This window comes from Gopherus flavomarginatus, chromosome 14, assembly GCF_025201925.1.
Source record: "Gopherus flavomarginatus isolate rGopFla2 chromosome 14, rGopFla2.mat.asm, whole genome shotgun sequence".
Classification (NCBI taxonomy): Eukaryota; Metazoa; Chordata; order Testudines; family Testudinidae; genus Gopherus; species Gopherus flavomarginatus.
Window position 1 is genome coordinate 25,078,013 of NC_066630.1, and position 17,957 is coordinate 25,095,969.

The 17,957-nt window shown below is 42.2% G+C and overlaps 1 protein-coding gene across 1 annotated transcript in view; it reads left to right on the top strand.

Moving 5' to 3' along the window:
* Nucleotides 1-12,203: 12,203 nt before the first annotated feature.
* GPT2 (glutamic--pyruvic transaminase 2) overlaps nt 12,204-17,957 on the top strand; it is a 40,278-nt gene continuing 34,524 nt past the window's right edge. Inside the window, exons 1-2 of the mRNA XM_050923081.1 lie at nt 12,204-12,497; nt 12,600-12,965. Coding sequence (XP_050779038.1) covers nt 12,462-12,497; nt 12,600-12,965 — 402 coding nt within the window. The 5' untranslated portion in view covers nt 12,204-12,461. The remainder of the gene's footprint in view (nt 12,498-12,599; nt 12,966-17,957) is intronic.

Here is a 17,957-nt window from a genome sequence, read left to right on the forward strand (position 1 = left end):
ACGCTCCCGCGTCACTCTTCTCCCAGCCGTCAGCAAGCCCCACCCCGTACGACCGCCGCTGCAGGGCGGGATTTAACGAGACAAGGGATTGGCCCAGGCCCGGCCGACTGTCTCAGGCAAGAGAGCTCATTGGGAGAGGGCACAGCGGCGCGCGACTCACTCTGAGGGAAAGCTAAGCTGGGGGGAGGGGGTACGGACCCTGCCTGGGGCAGCGCGTGCAGTCCAGCCCAGGCCCCAGTGGGCAGGGTGCTGGAGCCTGGTCGCCGCTCCCGTGCAGGGGAGAAGGACAGACGCTTAGCCGTCCGTCCAGTTCTCTCAGCCGCTGCCCCCGGCTAACTGCCGCCCAGCTAGAGGACCCCGGGGGGGTTTGGGAGGCCGTGGGGTGTAAGCCACACAGGGAACAGAACCTAGACAGACGCCTCATGGCGCTGCTGGCCGGTGGCCCCAAAGTCACTGGGCTGCTACATGCTCAGCACAAAGCCAGCGGGAGAGGACAGAGCGCTGGGGCTGGGGGTTGTGGGCAAAGAGGAGAAATTCAGGGCTGACAAATAGCTGCGCCTGTAACCAGGGAGAACAAAGAGCGCGCGTACTTACAACAGCGCGTTTAATCTTATCTCACTAGTACTGTTGTGAAATTCCTTTTTTATGTAGCCCGGCCAGCTCCCGTAGTTGCTTCAGGGAAGGTGTGGAAGTGGGAGTAGGAAAAGTGGGTCTCCAAGAAAGTTGTTTTCTGAAGTGGTTGAAACTAGAAAAACATTTTGAAAATCACTGCGCTGTTCGTTTTATAAAGCTCTCGGCGCTAAGGGTTATCTCCCCCTGATCCTTCCATCTCGATCTTACAAGTAACATGTTATTCAAGGATGGTCACTTTAGGCATCTTTCTTTCCCAGTTGACTATCCCATAACTATTTAGTAGCAATCATAAAATGAGGGAAATTAAAAGACAAGCTTACTCTTATTTCCAGTATTTTAAAGTATGGGCTAAGTATGAATAACAAGAACTGGGTAATAAAACAGGAGTGGAATTACATACTGTACACATCTTCCTGAATTAAATTATCTTTTGTATACAACCAAAACATTTTTTAAGATTTTAAAACAGACTATACAAGTCCTTTGCATCAAGAAATCCAGAGCAAGAAAACTCGAGGTGAGAAGTGAGTTTTTATTTTACTCTGTTCTGTTTTACTTCGATGTTTGTTTATTTTTGGGTGCCTAGTGCTTCAACCTCAGTCATGCACATACATGCTATTATACACTTGCAAATTCAAAATAGTTTCTTTGAATCCATTTCAGAATTGTTTCTAAATATTGTGCCTGGTATCTGTAGCAAAAAAAATCAGTAAATTTGTGTTGTTGTTTTTTTACTATGATTGGTAGATTGTTTTTATTATATTAGTATTATTGAGGGGGGAAATATAGGGAATAAGTGTTTATATACCATAATGTAAATGTATTGCTGACTAAATTTCTTTTTGAATAAGCTTTCTAAAACAATTTGACAACATAGTTTAAATGTTTGATTTCATGTTTGAAAACTAGGCCAAGAAATAGCTCTTAATCTGAAACTTGAATTGTAAAGGGCATTTTTTCCCCTAAAAACAATGTTTATAGAGGAGCTCAACCTCTGGAGAGAAAAAAAGAGGGCGACAGTGACAATACTGACAACCTTAACTAAAGCCTTGGATGACTTCTCTATATATTGTAAAGGGTGTAATGAAGAAAAGAGGAGGGAAAGTCTCTATGGAAAATTCACTTTGAAGATTATTGTTTAAGATAGACTGAGGTAGAATTGCCAACAGTATTATAGAACTGTACTGGGACTGCAATGCTTCCACATGGGTGGCAATCCATGTACTGTCAGGCTGGCTCGGCACACAATGCAACACAGGACATTTGGAGTTACATCCCTATTTTGGCTTTAATTCACTTTGCGTTGTCTAGATATTGAAAAAAGTCTTAGGATAAAGGTGATCTTACTAAGAATCTTATCTGTGCTTTTCCTTCAGGCATAGAAACATAGGGGCACATTGGAGGATACACTTTTTAAAAGCTGATCTCTTATTGTTAATGCTAGTTTATTGCTCAGTTAAAGTAATACGCTGATGAGCTGGCTTGATGCAGTCCTTTAGTTCCTGGTGGAAAGGAATCAATACAGGGAGTGAGGTATTTAATCATTTACCAGGACAACACAGGTTGTTTTTTCCACTGACTAGATTGAAAAGACACTGTTCATTCTTCATTTCTGCTAAGTGACAGAGTTAAGATGGTTGTGCTTACTTTTTAAGGCAGAGTGCGAAAACTTACTATATGTCCTATGAAAAGCTACACAGAATACAAGGCATATAATACTCACTCTCATAAGCAGTTTATTACTGGGTAACCTTCTCCTGTTTATTCTGAGGGAGTCCACATACTGATTCGTTAGTACGAAGAAGACATAGATGAAATACAAACTATGGCTCAGGAAATAGAGGGCTATCCCCACCCTTAGCAATTATTTGAAACACAGGCCCAAATAGCTGCCTCCTGTAACAAAGTCCACAGGAGGAGTCTGGAAAATATCTGTGGAGATCCCCTTGGAGAGATTATCTCTCCTCCCACTCACACATATACTGTTGGGGGAAGAAATTGCCCACCCTTGGGGAGGGAAAGCTGCTGTCCTGCCCCCAAACAGAGTGCTTCCATGTCCACTTTTGACCCAGCATGCCAGTCCCTGCTTCTCGAATGCATGACTCCCGTGGAGCCACACTGCCAGGGACTGAGCACAAATGCTCTGTCTGAGGGCTCTTAAGAAAAGATAATATAGCCTCAGGGTGGCCATATGGGGCTGGAGACAGGGGGATGACTTCTATGACTCTGGACTTGTTACTAGCCTGCCCAGCACCTCACCTCATCCCACTCCTTCGCTCTCCAGCCCTTCCCTCAATACAGTCCCTAAACCATGGAGAACCTTTTATATTATCTAGAGAAGAGAGGCACATGGTGCCATGGAGGCAACTGAGCCCCTCTCCCACACAGGGGAAGGGAGAGAGTTCCATGCAGCCGGTAATCTCTTTTCATGTATCTTCAGTGCTTAAAAGGGGTCTATCATAATCTGCAAGCAGTCTAAAGTCATGAAGTCAATGTCAAGCTGGTTATGTGAGTGGTATGATACGTGACATGACAGTGACAAACTGATGAATCTATTCATATTTTGAAAGATGTATGGTTTAAGGTAAAATCACATAAGAAAATTATAAAATTCTAAATGTTAACATACCCAAGACCAGAATTGACTGATCTCTAGGATTAAAACATGCTCTCAGAAAAACAGAGATTAGGATGTGCCATAGCTATTCTAGGTCACACTGAATAAGTTTTGATTCTACATATAAAAACAGAATAGACAGAATTTTTATGCTGATGCTGAAAATCTAGGTGATAAGCTCTTACATTATACCCAAAATATCCAGTTCAGATTCAGGCAGGGTGTCAGGTCAATTGAAATCTCCCCATTGTTGCTGCCATTCCTTTAGGGATTAGTAACACTGATTTCACCTCCTACTTTGTCCAGGGTTGCTAGTGTAACAGAGACCCCTATCAGAGATTTTCTATTCTTTCCTATTGCTTCTAATTTTACTCAGTCTTTCCTCCTCGTGCCCTACCCATTTCTTATCCTTGCCTATAAGTTGTTTTGGACAGATGCCATGGCTTCACCACCTCTTCCCTTTTCTGTATTGCTGAATACATTTACCCATCCATATTAACTATCAAGTCTTGGTTTTGATTATTCCCAGGTTTCAGCTCTATTAGATCATACTCTTCCATGTTTGCTAGCATCTGTCTGCTGTGCTTCATGTACTGATATAAAGTCACTGAATTGCCTACCCATTCCTTATTATTCCTGTCCTTGAATGTACATTGAAGCACAGATTCTCAAAGGTATTCAGGCACCTAGAAATTAGGTGCCTAAATATCTTTGTGCATCTGGGCCCAGGTCTCTGAGATTAACCATTCTCACAATGCATTCACAGCCTGCACATGTCATTACTAGCATAGGCCTTTCTCCATACTTGCATAAAAGGAAAAAGCATGTTTATGTTTTCTGTAAACTGGGATTGTAGTCAGAGACAAATCCATGCTATGCAGACAAGAAATTTCAGAGTTTTGTGTCTGAATCAAGATTAGGTTCAATGAGCCAGGAGTCTTATGCTGCTTCTGTTACAAGAGAGACTATTTATTTATTTATTTATATGAATAGCGCTCATACATAGCAGAAACTGTTTTGTCATACAAGATTTCAGAGTCTTTAACAAAAACAGTAGTGTCTTGCCTTGCATGAAACATTATCTAGTGGAAAATAAAAGTAATAAATCAATATAAATCTATGAAAATACAATTTCTATTAGAACAAAGCATTGATGAATTATATACAGGATGCTGATAATGTTCAGTTCAATTCAACTATACTGTTACAAACAAAACAAAAAATTTTTCCCTTACTCCACGTAAAGCTGCTGGTATTCATTTTTTAAGCTATTATTCATTACTGAGACCTTCTGAATAATGCATGTAGTTTTCAAATATTTTCATTACTTTCTGGCTTTCTTCCGTCTTTATGAGTGTGTCCCTTAATATATTCAACTGTTTCACATTCAAAGGGAGGTACATATGTTTAATACATGATCTAGCAGATTCTGTCTATGGAGAAGACAACTCTAAACTCTGAAAGTCAAATACTAGCACTATTTCAGACAGCAGCCCTGGGCCCAGTCCAGCATCTAGAAAGACACTAAGCACGTCCTTGGAGGTACTCTGAACTCTTAGTCTTCAATAGGAATTAATGGCACTCAGCATATCAGTGGAAATGCTAAGCACCTTGATGAACTGAGACCCATATGAAATGTGCATCACAATAACTTGAAACAGAAAGCGAAAAAGTGATGACACCATTTCCATCTCATTTCAAATGTCAAATGAAAAGTCTTTTCTTGTCCTTGCCTGTTCTTCTTTGTGTCTCTCTTTTATTATGTCATATAATCTGAACAGTGAAGTGTTTTGGAACTAAGAGTTTTTCCTTCCTTTGATTTATTGGAATGCTTTTATATAGAAATTTACTAAAAGAAGCCTCTGTTACACTACAGAATCTCCAAGTGTAAAAGTACTAAGAACAACACATCTAATAATTAGAAATTAAATTATCTAATCCACAGATTAGGAAAAAGAACCACAGTATATGTTTAAATAAAAAATGCCCCTTTTCCCTTCCCATCCCACCTCAACTTCATCCCTCCAGATGAAAGAATTATTCATTATGTGCAAGACACTCCAACTGGAAACTGGCAGTTTCTCCCTCTCTCTGTGTGTTTTCCCTGCCTGGGGGAAATGATGGAGGCCTTACATTTCCAAGGTAACTTTCATAACACATGTATACAATAAGTTCAGTTTCACTTCCTCTCGGCAGCTTTAGTCAATCTAAAATAATTCTGTTCTTTAGTCCAGAGAGGGGCCTGTGGACCCCTGAGATGAAAGAGTTTTAGGTCACATCTACACTACAAACTTTGGTCAACACGAATTAGGTTGGTGTACAGCCGCTGAAGTTTATATATCACTCAGCTGCTTGTGTTGACAATGTGCATACTCACCAGGAGTGCTTGACTTGCTATACAGTCCTATGCACTATGGGTAGGTATCCTTGTGTGCTATGCACTGCCATCTGGCACAATGCCTTTTGGAACATTTTTGCAGTGTTTTGTGGGATAGGGATTTGCCCACGGATTTCTGGGAGCTAAAGCTCAAGTTCCCAGCATTCAATTTTTTCCATCCAATAAAACCTTCCGCATCCCATAATTTTAGCTATCATTTAAAAAAAACCTCAAAGAGCCCACAGAGCTCACTATTATTCTAATAAACACTGCAAATACAGGATGCATAATTCTACATTTGCAGATCTTCAGGCAACAACTAGGATCACAATAAGGAACAAGAGGATTTTTGTAGGACAGTTTGTTGATGGATGTAGTGGAAAAAAACCCTCCAGATTGGTGATATTCACAGAGCAGCTGCAGTAGGTGGAGCAGTGCTTCTGAGCCCAAGAATCAAGCACTGACTGGTAAGATCACATAATCCAGGTTTGGGATGACGAGCAGTGGCTGCAGAACTTTTGGATGTAAAAGGTCACATTCATGGATCTGCCCCAAGTTTGCCCCAGCCCTCCATCACAGCAACACCAGAATTGACAGAGGAGAAGCAAGTGGTGGTCATGCTCTGTATGCTTCCAGTACCAGATTGTTATCGGATAGTGGGAAATCATTTTGCAGTTGGAAAATCCACAGTGTCGGGCCTCTGATGGAGTGTCCATCCTACACAAGGCTTGCATAGGTAAAAGGAGCAAATAACCCTATGACAGGCTGCACTGGGAGAAGAGTCAGGGTTGATAAGTTCTAACTGACGATGAACCCAGCTGGGCAGGGACAAGTTGAGCTAGTATAAGACTAGGAATTAGAGGACAAGAAGCAACTCTGCAGTCATCCCCTAGAGAGGAGAAGGAAGAGGAAGAAGTCTAGGGGGCAGGGGCATGGGCTCTACCAATAATTGGTGGGGGGCAGAGAGCTCCTCCGGAGTGGGGAGAGCAAGCTCCTTCAGCCCTGGGACTGCAGTGGTGGGCACAGAATGTGCCCCTCCAAAAGTAGTCACATTTTTATTCCATGCACACCCCTGTTAGGGGGAAAGTAAGCCCTGGGATCCCGTGTTGGACAGTTGGACTATACATTCTGCCAAGAGTCTGAAGAGAGTGAACCAGCCACAGGGAGCAGAGAGAGCTCTGATGGTAACCCAGAGGGGGACTGGAGCTAGAGAAGAAAAAGAGAAAGCAGCCCACGGAAACAATGGAGTCTGGGATTGCATAGACTGTGGCTTCTAGTCACAGCCTGTTCCCAAGTCTAGAACCTGGCATAGAGGGTGGTCCTGGATTCCCCTACCAAGCCACTGGAGAAGTGGAATAGTCTGGGCAGTGGAACGGAAGACAGCCTGAGACAGATCGTCCAGTGGGACTTTGATACCCCAGAAGGGGAAGACTACAGTGGCCTGACCATAGGGCCAAGCCACAAAGAGAGAGCGATTGAATTCAGAGAGAGACAGGGTGAGCAACCAAAGGAGAAGGCATAGACTGGTCCAGAGCTAATCCCCAGATGTGGCCACAGAGTTGAGTAGTAAACCCTGTGACAGGCCCTTGTTATTAAACTGTGCAGAACTATTAATGGTCTCCTGCAAGCAAGACTGAGTTTCAGTAGTGTGCAAGAAATACCAATGGATTTGCACCAGTGGGGTTCCCAAGTTGTGATGGGGCAATAAACAAAACACATATCCCTATTTTGGCACCAGCCCAAAATTGCTACATCAACAAAAAAAAGATATTTTCCCATGATTAAGCATATGCTAGTGTATCATTGGGGATACTCCAAAAATGCATAATGATTGCGCCTTTAAGAACACTCGGGCCATTCAGAAAGCTGCATGCAGGGACATTAATTCCCAAACAGTAGATTACCAATGATGATAAGGAAATGCCAATAGTGATTCACAGCCTACCTCTTGCTCCCCTGGCTTATGAAGCCATATAGTGGCCATCTGAACAGTGCCAAGGAAAGATTCAACTTCCAGCTCAGTAGGAGCAGAATGACTGTGGATTGTGCTTCTGGTAGATTGAAGGGACACTGGTGGTATTTACTCACTAGCTTAAATCTCAGTGAGAAAAACATCCCAATGGTTAGAGCTGGATGTTGTGTACTGCATAATATATGTGATATAAAGGGTGAAAAGCTGCTGTCAGGATGGAGGTACACGGTGAAATGGCTGTTTGCTAAATATGAGCAGTCAGACACCTGGGCTGGTAGAAGAGCCCAACATGGAGCTATGTATTTGAGGTAGGCTTTAAAGGTTAATTTGCATTGTCTGCCACAGTAACATTCTCTCTTGCTGGCTTGAGTTAGTGTCTGTCTTGGATAATTTAAATAATGTATTTTGGGGTTTTTTGCTTGCTGGTGTCTGTTGTGTTGTGCCTGCTGCAAATGATAAATACTGCTGGGCCTGGGGCTTTGTTTGCTGCTATGAATTGTGTGGACCTTGCTGTAAGTTTATAAATATGGCTGGGTGTTTTCCTGAAACTGAATTCTGTGGTGCATGATGTGTGTTTATAAATACTGGGGGTAGGGGGGAGAGGGACAAAAGGCAAACAGCTAGGTGTCAACAAAATCAAATGGACTATCACCTAGTTAAGCGGCTATTCTTTGGCAGAAAGAAAGGTGTGAGTAAGAAATTTACATCTTCTCAGACAGATTTGCTGTCACCTGAACCCCAGCTGGAGATGATTCTCAACAAGGAGGAAAAGATATAAAAATGAAGAAAGGAGGCCCTAAATTTCCTCTCCCCTCATTTCTGCTCAGGACATCAACAAACATTTGAAAGACTAAGGAATGCTCATTGAACTGAGGGAGTAGTCCTGGCTGAAAGAATTCAGCCAGACTGCTCTAAGCATATGGTGAGAGAAACCTTTTGCTTTAAATTCACTTAGCTTCTTAAAATAGATATTGGTTTGTGTTTTACCTTTTGTTTCTTTGTAACCAGTTCTGACATTTATGCCCCATTACTTCTAATCTCTTAAAGTCTATCTTTCTGTACAATAGTGCATTTACAATGGCACCATGGCACCTGGCCCACTCCACTTGAGGCTTCAGGCCCCACCAGCTCTTCTCTGCCCCCATGACATACATAAATGCTAAACTATCCATATACCATTATTATAAGCATGTGATTTGAACTATACAGCTATTCATAATAATTTGGTGGAGGTCAATCATTTCAGAGTATGTGCTAGATGTAACTGGCCATTCTGCACATCAAGGCTTTTCTTTGGAATTCACTGTCCAGTCTCATACAGTCATTTATGTGTTGCTGCTGTTTGATCTTTCCATCTCAGCACCAGTTTAAAAGCTGTTATTCTTTAGCTTCTTGTAACTGCAAGAAAACCAAATTCTCTCTCTTACTACTATAGTGAGGACATGGAATAAGGGAATCAATGTAGAACTTCCCTTTGCTAAACACCACTTCCTCACCTATGTGCTCTATCATGGAAATTTGTGTTCATATGATTTGCACAGAGTACACAGACCACTGGTTGGTCATGCCATCTGATCACATGTTGAGCAGTTTGCAAAAAGCAGTCACAATTGACATCTATACATAATGAGCTTGTAATGAATGTACGCCATGGGTAGTTCAGTTCTGTATGACAAAGAGCTTTTTATGGAGGACCAGCTACATAAAGATATTTTGCCCTGCTGTAGGGGATCACAAAACATTTTACAAATATTTATTAACTGAACATCACAATAATCTTTGTTGGGGAGATGATCATTAGCCTCATCTTACAGATGCATACACTGAGTCTGAGTGACTTGCCCAAGATCACAAAGCAAGTCAGTGTTTACTTTTGGGGTGAACACCTGACTCAACTAATGTCAATGGAGTTTTGTCATTAACATCAGCAGGGCCAGGATTTCAACCCAGGACTCCAACTCCACCATATTATCTGATAGACACCACCACCTTCCCTCAGATAAAAGATTTATAGTTAAAAGTACATTAAGAGGGATGTACTATAGGTAGACTAGGGTGACCAGATGTCCTGATTTTATAGGGACAGTCCCGATTTTTGGGTCTTTTTCTTATATAGGCTCCTATAACCCCCAACCCCATCCTGATTTTTCATACTTGCTGTCTGGTCACCCAAAGGTACACTAAAGTATATTTATAATAATAATTATAAAACCAGCACTTTTTTACCTGTACTATAAAAATATATATAATTACACCTAAAAGAATTTTAATATCCTTTCATTATTCCTTTCATTTTTTATCATTTACTTTTTGCATTTCTCAGCTTTGAGAATAAAATGAAGCTATTCATTTTCATGTCATATGCTTTTAATTACAATTCATTTTCAATTCATTTTCAATTTCATGTTAACAAGCCCTATTACAATGCTATAGTGCATGTGTTATAAACACAGAGGATAGTATTTATTCTTAAAAGCATCTACTGGAATTTTAAACAATTGAAACATTTCTATTTGTTTGAGAAAAGCTTATTTTAAATCACTTTTATTTTTGTGCAGCAAATTTGACCTTTGTGTCCCTCTAATTCAATTTGAAACCTTTTATTTTAGACTGTTATATTGATCCAGCAGCAAACTATTAATACTTTGATCTTTTTCATTAGTAGTCAAAAGCAGGCTTCAGTAAATGTTCATTTTTGGATATGTTAGTGAGTCATTGCTTTAAAGGAATGTTGTCAAAGTTGACAGGCCCCAAATGTGATCTCTCCCCTTTCAAACAATAAAAAAGTAGCATTATCATAGTCTTAAAATCCATTCTCCAGTATGGAAGAGGTCATCAGCCTATACAAGACAGGCTGCAAATATCTTAAAAAATGAATGTTTGTTTGAACTGCAACCAAACAAATCCTTCTTCCCAGGAACCTGAATTCCTAACACGTGGTGCTCCCCTGGGTCTCTTGTTGTTGATTTTGGTTTTTGTGGGGGGGAGGGAGGACTATGCTTGTTAACCCTAACAACACAGAAAGTATACAACAACAACCAAAGATAACACATTTACAAAAGAACACTGCTAAAGAAGGTTGGAGGAGTGAGTTTATTGTAGGGATGTAATAAGCATCTCAAGGAAGAGAGTAAAAATACCAGGAGAGTCTTTGCAGCACATAAAGAAGGAACCAAAAGAAATTTAGAGCTTACAATATTATACTGCACAGAAGACTAATAGCCTTGGTGATGTGGACAAAGAAAGAATGAACCAACAAGCATCTTTATCCTATGGGACAGGGAGAGCAAGTGCAGCTAAAACAGAAACTGCCCTCTCTTCCCCAGCAGTTTTCCTTCTATGCATCAGCTTGGAAAGGAGAAAGCAATCCCTACCTCTGAGCCAGGACAAATGAGAAAGGGCCTCCTCCCCTATCATAGCCTGGAGAGGGACCAAAGAGACCACATGCACCTGTCCACCTCTCTCTTCAAAGCTCTCTTTCTTGCTCCTGCTCCTAGTCCCCCGGAAGTAAGTGGCCAAGATCCAGCCGATTTTAATGAAAATAGGAATGGACCTCCCCAAGAGAAGAAAAGGGCCTTCCCCTTCCCATCAGCTAATAAGAATAAGGAGAAAGAGAGAGACTCTTTCATTTTCTGAGAGAGGGGGAGCTGCTAGTCTAGGAGAATATGCTGGAATGGTAAAATGAGTGCCAGAAATTGCTACTGTTTCCTTGAGCACCTATTGTAATTTAACGTCCGTTCAACCTATGAACTGGCTAATCATCATCAGAACCCGACAGATGGGGTGATATATAGATGAAACAAGAAATAAACTAGAAAGTCAAGTTAAAATTGAAATGCCAAGGAGACAGGAAGCAAAGGCAGGAGAGAAGATATGTTTTTGCCAAACGGACAGGGACACAAATCAGCAGAGAAAATATATCGAAATGTTGCTAATAGGCTAAATCAGAATACCCCCACACAAAAAAAAACCTGAAACAAAAGGGAGTATAATCTAATACTTTAAGTGGGGTTTTGGGAGCCAGACTTGCTTTGTAATCCTAGGGAAAGCATTTTAACTTCCCTCTGTATCTCAGTTTCCATATCCGTGAACTGGAATAACACTATTACTTACCCCAAATGTCTGTGTAGTTTAACGAACATCTGTAAGAGGCTTAGAGACTTTCAGATGACAAATGCAAAGTAACAGAGTTTCTAAAATGTAAGGGTCCTTTTAAACTGCTGCCTTACTCGGTCCTAGTTCCAGGATGATGCAGCAAAGGCTCACACCAGCCTCCAAACCTGCTGCTAGTGCCAGCTCTCATAAAGGATACCAGATATCTATGCTGTTTTTTTCCCCTCTAACGAGAGGTAGGAGGAGGGAAATCGCTCTATTATTTATTCGGCAGTCGCCACCTTTATTTAATACCCTACGGCATCTTTAACGTGCATTGGTTCCCTCCACCCCCCGACTCCTTTTCAGCCGGCACAACGAGGCTACATGACGTACCCCGCAGTGCTTTGAGGAGACTCTGGGTTTGGTAGTTTGTTGCCTCATCACCTGATGCTGTGGGCAGGCGCTGTGGAGAGTATGTAAGAACTACAAATCCCACCAAGCAGCGCGACTAGTGGTCTGGCTGGTGCAAGCTCTGTTACTTTTGCATGCTTGGAAAGCGGGCTACTAGTAGCAGAGGGTTGAGCGTGTGTTGGTTTGCAGGTCTGAGCTAAATGGCTTTTCCTGGGACAATGTATTAATGCAGAGATCCCTTTTGCTTTTAATTTTTCCCCCAACGCTAAGCTATTGCAATGGTGGGATTTAATGATACCGTGGTGGCATTGCAAGATCAGTTGTGTGTTTATTGCAGTTAAGTTTCAAGAATCTGGATGTGGGGGAGACGGCAGAGAACTGAGCATGCACTTGTAAGTGTGCCTGTCCACCGGAATCGCTTCTGGTTGCACCTTTTATTTGTGTAGATTTTTAATATTTCCAATTTGTAAAAATAATTTATTATTATTTGAAAGCGGCTATCCGCCAGGAACATGCATCGGTTTGCAGTGCTTGCCAAGCAAACTGCGGCAAGCCCGGGCTGTAAAGGGCCAGGGTCCTGCAGGAATGGAAGGAGAGACGTGGCTTTGCGATGCATTGCCTCGCTGGTGGAGGGGAAACAGCACCAGCAGCGCTTTTCCCAGCGTACTCGCCCGCGGAGAGAAGGACTCGTGCGTTGGAACAGCGCTGCTGAGGCCTCTGCAGTGAAAATCAACGAGAAGACGAGCAGGGAGAAAATCCTGACGCTGGAGTCCATGAACCCGCAGGTGAAAGCGGTGGAATACGCCGTCAGGGGCCCCATTGTCCTGAAAGCTGGCGAGATCGAGAAGGAGCTGCGGAAGGTGAGGCGAGGGTGAGCGCTCGGGCTGATTCCCAGACCACTTCCCTACAGTCCTGGGTGCCGGCCAGAGGGAGATGGGCGACCCCTTTTGTTCTTCCAGCCACTTGGTCAGCTGTTGCTCTCTGTCTGCCGGGGCCATGCTGGACCAGCCCCTGGCCACTCCTCCGCTGCAGCGGCTCCTGATTGGGGCTGAGGAAACCCAGGAGGGAAGGCACGTTCCTGCCTGTCCCCTCCTGCACGTTGATGATCAGTGGCAGAATTAGCAAAAGAAAACATGGTAATATCAGACACAGCCTGCGCTTTCTCAAGCCCCTCACTTCCCCGACGTTTATTTCCCCTAAAGTTTCAGGAAATGTAACCACTTCTAGATAAGGCTTTGACATGGTGAAATTGGGGTGCTGTGAAGTTCTATTTAAATGGACAGGTTAAAAATTAACACTTAAAACAATTTTATTACCTTTGTTAGACTCTTACAATAAAACTCAACTAGTTTTCTCCCCTTACCACTTTTTTTATCATTATTATTTTTGCAGTTGAGTCAGGGTGCTGAATGAAACCATGTATTGTCATCACCCGTTTTTGTTAATGGATTTTGTGGGAAATGTCTTGTCATTTTATGCAACTTCACATATCTAGAGTAATATAGACCTCATCCTGACTGCTGACAGGGATGCTAGCACAGTAGAAATAAATGATATCAATACTCCCCTCCCCCCCAACTCAGTTAACTGTCCTTGTCCTTTTAAAATCTTGATCTGATGTAGTATAGCACTGTGTGTACAAGAAATGTTGTTAATAGTTATAAAGCTAGTCAGGCCTCTTTGGAGGTGGAAGAGGAAAAAGACAATAAATAAATGCTCTCTCCAATACCATGTTACTGTCTCCTGCCTCATTGCACAGGTCAACTGAAATATACACTGCGAAAGCAGTATTTACTTTTCTTTTTCTGCCTTGGCCCTCTAACACTCTTCGGTGTAATCCAGTGCCTCTTTGTGTTTATGCAAAAAGGTGAAAAAAAATGAGGAGTAATTGTAGCACCTTAGAGACTAACAAACTTATTAGGGCAGAAGCTTTTGTGGGCTAAAAAGGGGAGTGATCAGTTTTCCCTATACAGTGAGTGCATTTAAAATATTCACTCTGATTTAGAGCTACTATATGTTTTAAGTTTCAGAGTAGCAGCCATATTAGTCTGTATCTGCAAAAAGAACAAGAGTACTTGTACCTTAGAGACTAACAAATTTATTTGAGCATAGCCCATGAAAGCTTCTATGTGTTTAAGTGGTGTTCCCAATTTTAAATATCGGGACTATTTCTGAAACATGTATTATCTCTAGAACTGAAAAGGTCTTAACCATATCCACTATACCTATCATGGTTTTGAATACTTCAGGTCCGTGTTACTCCCTTATTTTTTTTCAAGCTGAAGGCATTAAGACTGTGTCTACGCTACAGTTTATGTCAGACTAATTTGTCGCTCAGAGGTCTGAGTAAACCAGGGGTCTGCAATCTGTGGCATGCGTGCCAAAGGCATCACAAAGCTGATTTTTAGTGGGACTCTGCTGCCAGCTGGGGTCCAGACCGCTGGCCTGCTCAGCCCACTGCCTGCCTGGATGAATGGAACCCCAGGCTGGCACCAGATTGAGCGGGGCCGGCAGCTGGGACCCCAGACTAGCAGCGGGCTGAGCGGCTCAGCCTGCTGCCGGTCTGGGGTTCTGTCTGCCACCCACACTGCTGGTCTGGGGCTCCGTCCGCTGGCCCCTGCCAGCCGGGCTCCCAGCCGCTGACCCTGCCAGCAGTGGACTGAGCAGGGCTGGCGGCCAGTACCCCGGCTGGCAGGAGCAGGCGGATGGAACCCCAGACTGTCAGCGGGCTGAGCGGCTCAGTCTGAGTGGCTCAGTCTGTGGGTCTGGGGTTCCGTCTGCTACCTGCGGTGCCAGTCTGGGGGTCCCTGAAACCTTAAATTTAGTGAAGACTTGGCACATCACTTCTCAAAGGTTGCTGACCCCGGAGTAAACCAACCCTGTGAGCAACATAAGTTACACTGACATAAGTGCTAGTGTGGACAGTGCTGTGTCGGTGGGAGAGCTTCACCTACCGCTGCTCACAGGAGTTTAAGTAGTTAAGCCAACCGGGGAGCTCTCTCCCGTGGGCTTAGAGCGACGACATTAGAGAGCTTACAGCGGCGCAGCTTCACCAAGGTAAGCTCTCTAGTGTAGTCATAGCCTTAGACTCACATTTTCTAAAATGGTCACTGAGGTTGTGTGACTCCATATTTATGTATTTTATTTATTCATTTATTTTAAATGTGTCCAACATGAGACCTTGGGCCTGTTTTTTGCAATATTGAGCACCTACATTTGGGAGTTGTGGATCTTTAGCATGTCTGAAGACTGGGCCCAGAGTGTTCCAAGTTAGGTACTAAAATCAGTCATTGCTTTTGAAAATTTTGGCCTTAACACCTTGGCCTCAGATTCCTCATCTGTAGAGTCCTTACTAATGTTAAAAAAACATTTTAATGATTTAGGCATTGTTACTATCAGTGTTCACACCACAACTTTTCTGATTAACGTGGACAGACTTTTATAATCTATAACGTATATAATTCCAAACCTGAGGAAAAGTTATGAGTAGCTCAAAAGCTTGTCCTTTCCTTGAGTAGAAGTTGGTCTAATAAAAGATATTACCTCTGGTTTTGGTTTGTGGAGGATCTTAGTGAGGGGCCATGTGAAGACTGACTGGCAAATGTGTATAGAAGAACACTATAGGTGGGCTAAATGCAACAAATGACCACAGGTTTTGCCTTTCCACGTTATTTGTTTCTCTTGTGTCGTTATTCAGATGATGGATGATTTGGATTCAGAGAGGTTGAGCTTTGCATAAATTATTTTTTGAGTGTAATTCAGTAATGCTAAAAAGAAACTTTTAAAAAGCCCCTTTAAATGTAAACTCCGTCTTTCAGTCATGTCCTGGAGAGAGCTCTAGGGGAGGTCCTAAAACTATGGTTTTATTTATTTATTTGTTTGTTTTTTTAATTTCACACCTAAATTTAAGGGATGATTTCTCTGCCTCTTATGGAGTTTGCTCCCTCTGTGCTATCTCTCTCATGCATTACATTTCAAAACATTTCTTGGGGATTGGCCTCTAAAACTCACTTGCAGGATTGTCACCGTCACTCTGTCATACAATGGAACTCTGTGCTATCTATGGTTTTAGGAATAAAATATAAACAGTTCCAGCATATTCAGTGACTATATGTTTGTTTTGCTAACTAATGTCATCCCCTACCTTGATTATGGTTGGAAAAAGCCTTTTTATGTAACCTGGAAAACAAATGAATATATTTTCCCAGTTCTTCCCATCCTTCTCTCTGTAAACATATGCATGCATGATGCACAAGCTACCTCACTGGCTAAAGGGGTAACCTTTCAAGAGCCCCTTGTTAACATAAGAAAAAGTCACTGCTAAATGCAATTTTCAGCTGTTTGGCTTCTGCTTATGTGGCAGATTTTTCCATGTGAAAAACAAGTTTTTCTTTCTCAAAACAGCACAATGAAATATTATCAATGGCCATCTATATTTAAGTCCACATGACTGTGCACAGGCTGAAGACAGATAAAGCAAACATAGTTTACTGAGACAACTAGTGCCTAATAGGAAGGGGGAGGAGGAGGAGCTGTGAGAAAGCTGAGTAAGTGTATCTGCAAAGAACTTTGTGATCCACCTAAATATGCAAAAGCAGCTGCAGTCAACACTTTCCTCTATTGCTGTTGTGCTCAAGTTGTTCACTCCTTCTTGCCTTGAATCCTTAACAGCATTCTGACAGGCACAATTATGCATTTTGAACATCTGTTCCTTAAACAAAACCCCAGCTAGTAGAATGCTGTTCTATACAAGCAGTGGGTGGCTTTTTGTGAGCAGAATGATAAAATCCGAGTAACATAATTTATAGTTGAAATATCTTATGTCATCAGATGCCTATTCTAAGTCTGTATTTGGCTGCTTTGTCATCAGTATGTGATTGGGTCACTCTCAGTTCTGTTTCCTTTCCACAAAAACCACAGTGCGTGCTCTGGCCTTTTGCAGGTTTAGAGACATGGCTGAGAAAGAGCGTGGCTGATTCCCACAGCAGACAGAAGTGATGCTGATGGGTGGGGAGAAGAAGCTTGGAGATGTGGCAGATGAAGTGTCTTCCCCTTCTCTCTCTGTTGAGAAGGGATGCCAACCCCTTGTCCATGAGGTTCATAACCCACAGGCACCTCCATATTCATGAGTGCTCCTCATTCTTAGGAAGTGGATGTGTTCAGAGTTGCCTTTTTCCCCCATCTTCTTTTGCATAAGAGGTTGAAACTCTCTCTGTCTAATATAAACTGTGCCATAGTTATTAAGAAGTGACCAATAGTCTCATTAATTTTTTTCAGTACAATTACATTTCAAATTGGCATGTCAAGCTGAACACTTTACCAAATTTAAAATAAAAAGCCTCTCCCACAGGCAGTGTGTCCGGGATAGGTGTCCACTGTGGTTTGGGAGATTTATCCTGGTGTCTTTGTCATTTTATTGTATTTTTCTGACATGGTAGCCATTTTGCAGTATCATTCTTTCATTTCAGGGTTACACACCGTTTTTCTTCCTCACTTCTTGACTGAAGAGGTTTTTATTATTTTTGATAATTTAAGGAAATGATTTTTCTTGAACTCCTATTTTAGACATTGGAGTGGTCTTATTTTTTTAAGTTTCTCTTGCAATGTAATGATGTGGGTCTAATCCGGCAGACCACTTTGAAACTCCAGCTAGAAAAGAATAAGATTGCTTGCTTAGTTGTGCAGGTGGAGCACATTCTATGTGAACTCCATGCATTTCCCTGGATTCCAGCTTACGCCAATGTAAAAAAATCAAGTTTTTAATCTATAGAAAATGGTCTGGCTGAAATGTTAATTTGTTTTCTGACTAAATGAATTTTCTTGTTGCAAGAAGTGTCAGCTTTCTACAAAAG